This window comes from Artibeus jamaicensis, unplaced genomic scaffold (assembly GCF_021234435.1).
Source record: "Artibeus jamaicensis isolate MK-2021 breed Jamaican fruit bat unplaced genomic scaffold, CSHL_Jam_final contig_3056, whole genome shotgun sequence".
Classification (NCBI taxonomy): Eukaryota; Metazoa; Chordata; class Mammalia; order Chiroptera; family Phyllostomidae; genus Artibeus; species Artibeus jamaicensis.
In genome coordinates this window covers 186,452-198,639 of record NW_026521704.1, presented here as the reverse complement: position 1 = coordinate 198,639, position 12,188 = coordinate 186,452, and the positions used below count along the sequence as shown (strand labels likewise).

Below are 12,188 nucleotides of genomic sequence, written 5' to 3'. Positions count from 1 at the left end.
TCTAAAGACTTTCAGATGATACCAATAGGAGATGCCCAAATGCATCCGCGCCAGAGCTCGGAGCCGAGGCGGAAAGTGTTCCCTTACACGGCAGGATTATTCTTTTTTTTTTTTTTTTTTTCGGGAGAAACGTACCCACATCAGCGGGCAGGAAAGAAAATTGCCCCTGCTAGGCGTAGGAAGAACAAAACCGCTTTTGGATGCAGCGAAGCCTGGGCGGGCAGCCCACGCCGGCCGGCCGGCTGGCTGGCCGGCCGAGGAAAGACGGAGAGATGGGGAACAGGTTTTCCGGGTGGCCTGGCCCCGGGAGGAGGGGGGGCGAAGGCAGACACACAGACGTGTCTTCCAGGCGGACAAGCCCACGAGGGCCTCACGCCCTGCCAACCGCACACAGCACGTGCTCAGGTGCGTGGCAGGGGGCCTGGACCCTTTGGTAACATCGGGCAAAGTCACTTCCATGTCAGCGGCTATTTGCTGATGGTCCAAAGCTGGGGGGGGGGGGGAGCTAGGAGGAAGAATGAAAAGCTGCAATACGTCACCTTAGAACTCACTGCCCACCAGGCCGCTCTGTGCCCCTTGCCAGAGACAGTTCAGCCACCCGCCACCCACGTCACATCCGCGCCCCGCATCCTGCTGCGCACGTGCCATGCGCCACGCTAGCACCGCATCCGGAGCACCCGGAACCCCTGCCGCTGTGGGAGAGAGCCCCAGCCGGCCCCGGCCACAGCATACCAGGGACGAGGTGCCCTTCAAAGTCCCCAAGCTGGCCGGTCAGGAGTGCCCGGCCAGTTTCTCTTAAACTCTATCGTATTTACAGTATTGCACTTGTCGGCATGTAACTGCATCTCACTAAAGTTCTGGCTGCCTCTGAGGTGTGCGTGGAAAACCACGCACCTGCGTCTCTCTCTCTCTCTGTCTGTCTGTCTGTCTCTCTCTCTGCAAGTCCTGGGAGTCTGAATTCGGAAAAACAGCAAAGAGTGTCCATTCGGGATCAAAGACTGGGAAAATTATAAAGTCGCCTCTTCCGTGGCACCAGGAATCTTCCACCCGGTGCTTGGGCACCCAACCTGGACAGGAAGACCAGGTTCACAAAGCCGGCCCTCAGCGCGCTCACAGCTTGGGAGACAAGACGGAGGTCCTCCCGGCCCCCGACTTCGGCGAGGTCACCAGATGCCCGTCGTTATTGCTGTCTTGCGGTGGGGGTGGGGGGCGGTGAGCAGACCCCAGGCCCGGGATGTGGACGTCCACATAAATCCACGCGGGCTCTGCAGCTCCTCAGAGCAAAGCAAGGTCCTGACCCAGAACACCCGTTGCTGGAGACCAAGAACGGGCGTCTTCAGCGGAGACCAGCCCCAAACTTCTGTTTAATGGACTCTAGGATCTTGGAAAGGTATGGAGGAGGCCGCATGCACTGGGTTAGAGACTCCGTCGAAAGAGGAGGAGCGCGCCCCGAGCTCCACGTGGTCCAGGGCCGGCGGTCACCTGCTCTCTCTCTCTCTCTCTTGCAGTTTCTGCGGAGGTCTGGCGGGGTCATGCGTTCCGGGGGGAGGGGCCCCAGCCCAGGCCAAACAGGGGCCCCCTGGCTACTCAGGAAGAGGAGGCCGCTGCGCTAGATCTGTCCGGCGCCCTCGCTGCACAGGGGGCGTCCGTGCGCCCAAGTGGCCGCGAGGGGCGCGCAGGGGTCACGTGCAAGGCGCAGCGCGGGCGGGGTCGCAGGGGCGCGCGGCGGGTCAGAGACCCAAGGCCTCGGCATGCTTGCGCGCCTTCAGCCGCAGGTCGGCGATGCTGGAGTTTTTACTGTTGCTCTTGGCCGCGGCGGCCACGACAGCAGCGGCAGAGGCCGACTCCGCCAGCGAAGCGATGGGCAGCCCGAAGGGCGGGGGCGGGAACATCAGGTAGGGCGCGTGCGCCGCCAGGTGCGGGTGCAGGTGCGGGTGTGCGTGCGCCACGCCTTCCAGCTGCAGCTGGGCCTGGACCTGCGGGGTTGGGGGGTGGAGGGAAATCGGCACCATTAGGTCCTGGAGGTGACTCCCCCCCACAATGGACCCCGAGGGCCGCTTCTCTCCCGCGAAACCACCCCTGTCGCCTCCCATCCCGGGACAGCCATCCACTCCGCTGCGGGTGTGCGCACCGTCCTCTGGTCACCTTGTGGGGCCAGGGTGGCTGGAATGCCCCCAAACGCGCCCACTCTCGAGGCCTTGCCAGCACTGAGGTGTCCGAAGCTGCCTGCTCCTCCTCCCCAGGCCCCAAGATTTCTATTTGACTTGGATGCCTCCAGACCCAGGGTCTGAACTTCAGCTGGGGCTCCGCCCCCCCACAACCCTTCCCAGGGGCCCCCCAAATCCCTGAGGTGCATGGTCAAGTCCTCTGGCTCCTTTGGCTGGTTTCATCAGGCCGACCCTGTCTCGGAGGACGGGGGTGGCCCTGGATACCCCGCCACCTTTGGTACCTGGACCTGAGAACATGGATGCCCCCATCCGTCTCCCAGTCACAACGCCTCCCCGAACAGTCCCGTCCTAGCTGACCAGGCAGGGTGGGCCAGACCACCAGCTCTCTGGACCCTGAGCAAACGGTGGTCCGCATAGAGAAACCTGTGCGTGGTGGCCCGGCCTAGGGCTTTTGCGCACCGTGGCCACTGCGCTGAAGCGAGGTGGGGCGCAGGGGGGCCCTGGCTTCGACGCGCCGTCCCCTTACTGGGCCCTTTGGATATTTGGACTCCACGGGTGTATTTCAACCCCGTGGCCACCCCATGTCCACGCAGAACACCCGCGCTCTAGCCGCTTCACGCGGTGTTGAGGAGCTGGGCCAGAGGCCCCCAACCCCAAGGTGTGGGGAGGGACCAGCCTGGGAGGGGCGCAGCCCCTCTAGCAGAGGCCCTGAGCCCAGGAGGAGGCCAGGGTTTGGGTGTCGACAGGGCCCGTCTCTCCAGGCGGCGAGCCTGTGGGTGGTTCCAGAGTAGGTGGGATTTCTTTCCCTCTGATTTTTGTAACACTGTTTCGCTTTATGACCTGGCCCTTCCCGAAGGTGACTCTTGGAGTTTTACAGCGTGATTTTAATGCGTGCCAACGGGTCTATAAATGCTCTCTTGTAAAAGCGGCCCCCTTTCTTCCGCGCGCGGGGGGCGGGAGGAGCGGCGGGGGCGGGGGGGGGAGCAGAGGGGGCGGAGCTCGGCGCCCCTCTCCCCGCCGCCGCGCGGTTCAGCGGGAAGAAAACCCGGCTGGCTACCTGTTGGAAAGGCATCCGCAGGGCGCCCATGTTCACGTAGGGCGCCACCCTGCAGGCGTCCAGGTGGCTGGCCGTGCCCAGGATAACGCCTGCGAAGAAAGACGGAGGCTTGAACACCACTCCGCTCCCGCCTGTACCTGCGCGCCGCCGCCTGCGCCCTCCCCCACTCCCACCGCGCGCGGCGCGCCCCCGAGCGCCTACCTTTATGCATCTGGTTCTCTTGTTTGCGGCACTTGGCTCTCCGGTTCTGGAACCAGACCTGCGACGGAGCAGACACACACACACGCAGCCCAGTGAGCCAGGCCAGGCCAGGCGCCCAGGGTGCCCCAGCCTCCTGCAAGTATGTAACGTCAAAGAGCAGGTGCCGGGCTGCTGGACAGGGAGCTGGACGACCTCCCGTCGTTCCGTGTGGGCGTCTCCCCTCCGCCATCACCCCTAACCCGGAGAACCCCATCTCAGGCTTTGGGACTTTAGCCGCCAAGGCAGGCAGCGGGCGCACAGGGGGACCCACAGCTCAGCATCCGGGCCCCTCCCCAGCTGAGCTGAGAACACCGTGAGTCCAGAAAGTTCCAGGTCCTGTGTGTGCGCCTGGGAGGCGGACAGGGTCTGAGTTGCTCTTACGGAGCAGTAACGTGGCCTCTGTGAAGCCCCAGAGGCCCCCCGAGACGCAGGCTTTGCTCTGCAGGTGCTTGGCCTGTCTGCAGACAAGTGATCAACAGTTTGGGGGTAGAGGGCCCTGAGCCAGTCGTGCTGGGTTCCTAGGCCTGATGTCCAGACTCAGGGTGCAGAGGCACCCCCCACCCTCCTTCACGTCAGGCCTGTCCGGCTCTGCCTCACAGCCTCAGGCGTCACTGAGAAAATCTGGAGCCACCCCCGAAAAGTTCCCAGTTACTGGATTTGTTTTCTCTCTGGCTCCCACGCTCACGGACCCTACGGCCACACGACTGACTCCCTCCTGAAGGAGACTTGGTACAAAGGGACCCTTCCCCTGGCCCACTGGCTGCTGCCGCCCACCCGCCCTGGGCAGGGCCAGGTCGGCAAACCCCGGAGTTGGGGCGGACGGAGAAACCGGCACTTTTCTGCCCCAGACTCATGACTCTCTCCAGCCAGGGCAGAGCCTGCCAGGTCGGACCTGGCTTTCCAGAAGGTTCCAGAGCTCCAGCCCAGCAGGCTTCGGAGAGGCAGAAAAAACTTTTACGCGTTCTGCTGGAAAGTAATCTCCACAAAGACCCCCGACCTATCCGTTGCAATTCCAATCGTTGCCGGTATTTGCTCTACCCATCGAAGGCCGTCCTCCCGCCCCCCCACGTCGGACGCCCCCACCTGCCGCACGGTCCCGGGTGCGCCTCGCTGTCCTTGGGGTCCTGCACCCTTGTCCTCTAGAGAAAAAAAAAAAAAAAAAAGGAGCCAGAGGCGCCAGAGCTCAGGCCGCCCCCTCCGTTGGAAGCGCCTTTTTTCAAAAACAGAATGCTATTTAAATACGGGAAGGGAAGCTCGCTTCCCCTTCCAGGGTGGAAAGGTGGGGGGAAACATTATGAGGTATAAAAGTGATGAATTAGCGGCTGCGTTAAGCGATAATAAATCAGTCTTGGGGTGATGTGCGATCAGTTCCAATTAGTCGTGAATATGCTAAGCAAACCTTAGTACACTGGTTTAGACACTTATTTCTTCATTAAGGGCCAGTCGCTGAATCGCCTCACCCACGCCGTAATCTGATTTCCTTTTGATTTCCATTACAGACAGTGAATAATGACATTTAATTTAGCTGTGCGCCATAAACCCAAAGATATTTGTTGTAATTAAATTACGGCCTGCTCCTCACCGCCGGCTCATAACTTTCGATTAGACCCTGACAGCTGGAGCATGGCAGCTTCCAGTACAACACTAAAAATAAAAGGTTAATAAGGACCAGCTTCATAGGAGCCTCAATTTATTTACAGCAAATTTCCACACGAAATTGAAACTCTACCCTCTAACAACAGCTCGGCACAGGCTGCGCCGAGAAGGATGGCCACGCGGCCCCGGCGCGGCGCGGGGTGGAAATGCGTCCGGGCGGGCGCACCCTCTTCCCTTCCCCTGTCCCCCCAGGCCCCTGTGCCCGCTCACCCAGACGGCACACACACACGCGGTTTCCCTAATTGATTTTTACGACCACTTTTCGGCCTTTCTCCCCATTTCCACGCGATTCTCGTCCCCGTGGCCCAACCGATGCCTTTTATTCCGTGTTTATTTGTATTATTATTTACCGCTATTACGTTTTCATGCGCCTCCCCGAATCGATCCTCACTCAGTCCTGCCCCCTCCCTCCCCCTTTATTTTAGGGCCTTTTCAGGATCTGCGGCCACCCAGGAGCCAATTTTCCGCCCCTCAGTGGGCCCTGCTAAGGTCCTAGCCAGTAATAGACTACTGAACGAAATAGTGTGGAATTCAATTACAAGTAATTTATTTTTATAGAAACAGTACATCAAGGCCGGAGAGATATTACCGATCCCGGGCAGGCAGGGACGGTGAGATGACATAAAAGTTGATGTCCCCTGAAGCCAAAGTTTAATCTTTTCATTAATGTATATGGCGCGGCCCAATTCATCTTCCCAGAGAAGGGTGGCCGGCGGGAAGCCCGCCCCCACCGCCAACCCCCCACACACACACACCCCCGTGGGGCCAGAGACCCACACGGGCTCAGCTGGGAAAAGGGCCGCCAGAGCTACTGCCCCACTGGGTGCCGCCTATGCGGGAAGGTTCTAGACACTGATGCCACCGGGAAAAGATCTGAAAAGTCCCCCGGGAGAGCGTTGCGTTCCCTCTGGAGTCGCCCTCCCCGCCTGGGCCCGGCCCCACTATCAACGGGCTTCGGAACTCTGAACACGCGCGCGCGCGCTGTCTCCACTTGGCAGGGTTCGGAAAACGCGATCTCTCCAAGCCCGTTTGGGTTTTCGTTTCAAAAATAAAATCTGGAGAGAGTAGTGGGACAAGGTGTGGACGCTCCCACCAGTAGGAAACCGGCTCCTGCAGAGACAGCCCTGTGCTCCCCCGGGTTGCCGATACGAATTCCGTTTTTATAAAAACCGGTCCCCAGAGCCCGGGATCCTGACCTTGACCCTATTTCCCTGCGGCCCTGTGCAAACGACCCACGGAAGGCCGTGGAGGGGGGGGGGAGGCCAGGCCCAACCTCCCCGGAGGGGTGCGCACTCCCTGCAGCAAGAACATCTTTGCCGCCCTCCCCATCAATAAATGAATACGTGAAACTTCACGTTCACGGCGGCCCGGAGACGCTCGCGAAGCGCCCCTCCGCGCACGTGCTGCGCAGGCCCAGGGCGCCGCAGACGGTGGCTCGCCAGATGGGGCATCAGGAATTCATGCGCGCTCGCCTCCCCTCCTCCGCCGCGCCCCGAGCCCCTGGGGCCGGGGCTAATCCGGCCCCGAGTGGGCAGCGGCCGAGCTCATTACGATGCCCGGTGTGGGAAGAAGCCTCCCCCCGGCCCGCACCTCTCCTGCTCCCCGCAGTAGGGGGAGGGAGCTGTACGAGAAAGGGAAGAGGGCACCGGAAAAGACGGAAATTATGGGGAAAGAGGGATGCAGCTTTCTGACAACCTGGGGGTGGGGACCCGCTGGGCCTTTCGTGCGAACCGCGCGCCCCAACGCGTCTCCCAAAGGCCTGGTTGCAGCCCGCCCCCAGCCTCCCTGCGATCCTGGAGGAGCCGGGGGGCGCGGGCCCAGGGGGGGCGCCCCAGGAGCCGCCAGTGAGGCCCGGCCCCGGGTCCTACCTGCACGCGCGCCTCTGAGAGCCCCAGGCGCTGGCTGAGCTCCTCCCGCATGAAGGCGTCGGGGTAGTGCGTCTCGTCGAAGAGCCGCTCCAGCTCGTTCAGCTGCTCCAAAGTGAAGTTGGTGCGGCTGCGCCTCTGCTTCAGCTTCGTCTGCCCGTCCTCGTCCTCCGACTTGACGTCCTCGCGCTTCTCCTTGCAGTCGTAGATGCCTGCGGGGCGGGCCGGGGGCACAGCGCTGAGGTCCCGGGTCGCGGGCTGAGGCCGCCCCGGTCCCTCCACCAGGTCCCGCCGGCCGCCCCGTGCGCCCCGCGCCCCGCGCCCCGGCAGTAGGGCCCGCGGTGGACGCTCTTGCATGACCTCGTCAGAACCGAAGCGTGTGCTTGCGGTACAAGGGGCCGGGCAACCAACGCGCCCTGATGCAAAGTGCGCGTCAAGTCGATAAAACCAACGCCAGAGGAGTACACGCTTTTTTTTTTTTTTTTTTTGTCTTTTTGGTAATAACTCGGGCACTGGCATCACCCTGTTTCTTGGCTTAATCTCCTCACAGTTCCCTCAGTGTTGCACTTGGTGTGCGCTGACACATTAATGTAGCATCTCTCTCTCTTTCTCTCCCTCTGTCCCACCCTCCTCCCGTGCCCCGCGGGGCGCAGACCACGCCGGGGTCCAGGCCCAGGACAGCCGCTGCCCTCCGCTGCAGCGACCGCCGAGCCCGGGACGCCCTCCAGCCCGTGGAGCCCGGCGCTCGGCCCCCACCCTGGCCTCCCTCTGCACGTGCATCAGGCTGAGGTGGGAGCCCAGACTTTGGCCTCCCGCTGAGCCACAGCTCCCGTTCACACGTACTCCCACTCGGTCGGGCACAGCCCAAGAGTGGCACTTTCTTCCTGGCAGAATTTATGAGTGTGTCTGTGTTTGCTGCAGTGGGGGGTGGGGGGGGCATCTGAGCGTTAGGCAGGTGAACCAGCATTTTCTAGGGTCTAACCCAGAAAGCTCCCCTCGGTTCTGGGAAATGCCGTCCCTCACCAAGCTGGGAGGGTTACAAGGAGAGGCCTCCCTGCACCCTGTACCCGAGGAACTTTCCTTCCCCTAATCCCATGCCCACTCGGTGTCCAGCACAAGAGGCTGACCTCAGGAGCATCTGTACAACGAGGCTGTGGTCCCACCAACTTTGCGCAGCCAGAATAAGCCCAGAAGGCCCCTGAGTAGCAGACGCAGAAAGTTTCTGGGGAAATGCCGACCCTTGGGTCTCCCACTGACAGGGTCCCCCGAGAGCTGAACACAAGAAGCCAAGCCCTGCCGCTGCCCGAGAGGCTGCCCTCAAGGGTCCCGGCTGCTGAACACGGAACCCCGCCTCGCGTGGGAAAGCATCGTCGCCCCTGAAAAGGCCCTCCCAACACGATGCCCCCGTTGCCTCCCCACATGAATGCTTCCCCAGAGGCATCCAGATGCTTCCGGCTGATGCCTCCCGACTCGGACCCTCCGGGGCTGGATCTCGGCTGGGAGGCAGGCTTCCACGTCCTTGGCAGCCAGCAGCAGGCTCTGCACAGCCCGCAGGCCCCCGGCTCAGCCCAGCGGGCACACCGCTCGCCGCTCAGAGCCCTGGCCTTCGGAGCCCTGGCCGTTCCCAGCGGCCCCCGAGCGAGGGTCCCCATCGCTGCCAGGCTGGGACCCAGCCCGGGGGGAGACAGGGTGGAAGACGCAGCTGAGCCCCTGTGTCTGTCCTGCCCTGTCCTTCTGTCTTTTCTACGAATGCTGTTTTACTTTCACGAAAGGCCTCCACAGCGGCACATGTGTGTCCGTCTGCCCGAAGGCCCTCGTTCCTCCGGGTTGGCGAGAGGAGGGGCTCGGCCTCCGGGAAGGGCTGGGGGAGCCGCTCAGCACCCCCAGGCCGTGGTCCAGCACGTGGTCCCGTTTTCCTGTGAAAACTCGGGAATTAAACGTCGCCCCTCGTCTGTTCAGCCAGTGGCCGTGTCTCCATCAGAGCGAGCTATCTTTGTATGGATGACAGAGCCGGGGGTGAGGCCAGGTCCCCGGGCAAGGCCGGCCGCCGGCCTGGGCCGCCGTCCAGGGCTGGAGCTAAGCCTCTGCCCCCTTCTGCTTCCACAAGGTCAGGGCCTCGTCCACAGGGGCCTCGAGGCCAGGGCACCGACACGGCCGAACGTGCAGGGTCCGGGAGAGCAGAAGAGGCCGGCTCTGCGGTGGGGGGAAGGGCCCCACGCCTGGGGGAGGTCCCGCTGACCTCTCTCAGAGCGAAACGGGACTCGGGGATCCAAATGGCAAGCCTCGCTCTTTCCTCTCTTTGTAATAATTTAAAAAATAGACATCCCTGCCTCTTGCAAAACGTGCTTCTTGACAAGCCTAGCTAGTTCTTATGGCCTCCGATTGATGGCTGCCGCATGCCCGGTGTGTCCAGAGGGCCCCCAGGTGGGACCTTCCCTGCCTCACTGCACAGTCTCCCCCCGAAAACCTGCCTTTTCCGAGACCCAACAACGGGGCGACGCTCGGCGCAGATTTCTGGGACAGCCAGGGGGGAGGCGGCCCAGGGCGCGTCTGGCCACCTCAGGCGGTCTGGGCTCTGAGCAGCGCCCTGGCGCAGGGCTGCCGCGTGGTGCGGCCACAGCCTCCCCGGGGCCTTCACGCCATATCCAGACCGGGGCCCCTCGCAGGCGCCAGGGCGGTTTTAATTTACAGGCCTGTGGAACCAAGATCGAGTCTCAAGGTTCCAGGGGCAAAGTTTCCCCGAAGCGAGAACCGCGCGGAGGAAAAGGCGGAAAAGGCACCTTTTCCGACCCCGGCCCCGGGCCTGCGCGTCCTCCCCGCGGCCGCTTCTTGCCCGAAGCCGGCAGGCGGTGAGGGCCGGAGGTGTGCGCGCGCCTCCGCTCGGTGCGCCTGTGGGTGCCTATCGGGAAGACCGGTGGGCGGGCTGACGCGCACCCCGCAGCCCTAGAGCCGACCTCGGTCTTCGGGCCCATCCCTCCGCTCGACTCCAACCGGGGAAAGTTCCCCGGACGACGCCCGGTGCCGACGCCCGGGAAGGCGAGACCGCGGCTCCTGCCCCCGCCCTGGCTTCCCGGCCTGCCTCCTTCCTCTCCTACGAAAAGGCTGACGACCGACTGCCGAGGCCTCTCCATCCGAGCCGTGGCTGTAAATTCAGAGTTTAGGGTCCAATTGAGAGCCAAGCCCCGGCGTCCGGAGCCTCCGCACGCACGGAGCGAGGGGCAGGCGAGCAGGCTCGGCGGCGAGCAGACGCGACCCCCGGGAGGGGCCCGGAGCCGCAGCCCGGCGAGCTTACCTTCCGAAGCCCTCCCCGTGCCGAACTCTTTCAGTTTGTCCTTGTCGTTGTCCACGTGGTCCTTAAACAAATGCACTGGACAGTGGCCGCTGCCCTCCGTAATGTCCTGCAGATTGGATTCCGAGCTCCCCAACTCCCGGGAGCGCGCCAGTCCGCTTTCTAAAACTTCCCTGTACGTGATCGAATCCTTCTTCCCGCCGCCGCCGCCGCCGCCGCCACCGCCGCCGCCGCCGCCCTCCTTGGTTTTCTGGTCAAAGGACTTGGATACAAAAGCTGTCAGCTCCTCCATGGCTGCTCGGGGCTGCGGGGGTCCGCGGGGCTCGGCGGGGCTGCCTGGGAGCCGGGGCTGCGGTCCGCACGCCTCCGCGCGCGGAGAGGTCGGCGTGTGTGAGGGTAGGTCCCTCCTGCCGTTATTTATGCCTTTCAATTTGAGATCTCACTATTTATACGCCGCTACCTCCGCCCAACCCCCCGCGCGCCCTGTCTGCAGCAATTAAGGCTCCCGGCTCGGCGGCGGGCGCACGCAGACTCGCTATCTCTTCCCCCACCTCCAGTCCGGCAATTGGCTTTCTTTTCATTTCATCACTGCTGGGCGTCCGTGCACCTCGGTGTGCAGAGGGGAAGATCGGATTTTTGAAGCGAGAGGGAGAGAGCGCGCGCTTGCGAGCGGGCGCGGGCGCCAGAGCCCCAGACAGGTATCCGCAAGGTCTCCATGGCTGGCGGAAGCGAAACTCGAGGAGGAGTTGACGGAGGGCGAGGGGGTCCCAGCCGACCGGCCGGCCCCGGCAGGAGCACAGCCCCGCGCCTAGGATGTATCCGGGCGGACTGAGTCCGAGAGCCGCAGAACGGCGACGCCCAGGGCCCCCGGGCGGCGGCGACGCGGGATCGCACGCGGGATTGACTCCGAGGTGCGGATGCGGGTGGATTGCGAGCTGGACCCCCTCCGGCACCGCCCAAGGAGAGAAAGGGAAGAGAGGTTGCCGGCGCGACGAGGCTGGGGAACAGGTCCAGGACCCCGGAAGAGAGAGGAAGCGCCCAGGTCTCCCCGAACGTGGGCGCTGGCGCTTCGGCGGAGGCTCGCAGACCCCGCGGGGGCCGACGCCGCGGAGGCTGGGGACCGGAGCGCTGCCTGGCTGCCCCCCGGACTGCGGTGGCGGAGACTCGGAGGTGCCCGTGGGTCGCTGGAAGAACTAATTTGTCAACAGCGATCTTGCCGGCGCGCGTCAGCCCTCTCGGCCGGGACCGGCGCCGCTTTCTTTAGAACTATTCTGTCAACCCGGTGTCTGGGATCTGCATTTTTTTTGGGGGGGGGGATGTATGTGCATTGATTGGGCTGGGTCACGGTTCTCCTGGCGAGCCCCTTCCCACCCACCCCTCTCCAATGCGCTTAGGAGAAACCACTTTGCTCATTTGCGATATGAAATTCATTTGACACTCTCGGAAGCCGAGCTTGTCATCCTCTGCAAAACTCCATCTGGAAATAAAGTTGACTTTTTCTCCTTCCCCCTCTTTTTTTTTTTTTTTTTTTTTTTTTGGTTCCTGTCCTATCCCCTGGCCTCTTCTCCCCTCCCCACAGCCCAACTCCCACTCTGGAATTGGGAAGAGGCTTTTGGGGGAGGCGAAGAGTGGCGTTGGGGTTTTTGGAGAGCTCGATTGTGCATTTTCCTAAATGGAAGCATCCCGCACCAGAGCCGGAACCGGGCCGCCGTGGGCTGGGCGGGACCCAGCGCTCTGCCCCGCGCACAGGCTGCGAGAGCCCAACTGGGGTCTCCCTTGGCACGGAGGAACCTAAAGGATTTCTCTGGAATCCGCGGGGCCGGCCCGGTTCACGTGTGTGAGGGGGTCGTCCAGCTGGGGGAGGGGTGTCAGCTGGCGAGTGGGGGCCTCAGAGGAGGAGCAGAGACGAATTG

At 63.0% G+C, this 12,188-nt stretch overlaps 1 protein-coding gene across 1 annotated transcript; it reads right to left on the bottom strand.

Annotated features, from left to right (window-relative positions):
- Positions 1-1,730: 1,730 nt before the first annotated feature.
- On the bottom strand, positions 1,731-10,567 carry SHOX (short stature homeobox). The gene is made up of 5 exons (XM_037140317.2): positions 10,279-10,567; positions 6,990-7,198; positions 3,427-3,484; positions 3,226-3,314; positions 1,731-1,976 (listed from the first exon to the last, which is right to left on the bottom strand). The coding sequence occupies exons 1-5, from the start codon at positions 10,565-10,567 to the stop codon at positions 1,731-1,733; spliced, it is 891 nt and encodes a 296-aa protein (XP_036996212.1).
- Positions 10,568-12,188: the final 1,621 nt, after the last annotated feature.

Bases quoted from the DNA above. Each gene is read 5' to 3' on its own strand.
- SHOX (XM_037140317.2), bottom strand. From the start codon at position 10,567: ATGGAGGAGCTGACAGCTTTTGTATCCAAGTCCTTTGACCAGAAAACC. The intron at 7,199-10,278 runs GTAAGCTCGCCG...CCCGCCCCGCAG, and splicing joins CACGGGGAGGGCTTCGGAAG to GCATCTACGACTGCAAGGAG. The intron at 3,315-3,426 runs GTAGGCGCTCGG...CTTTCTTCGCAG, and splicing joins AGAGAACCAGATGCATAAAG to GCGTTATCCTGGGCACGGCC.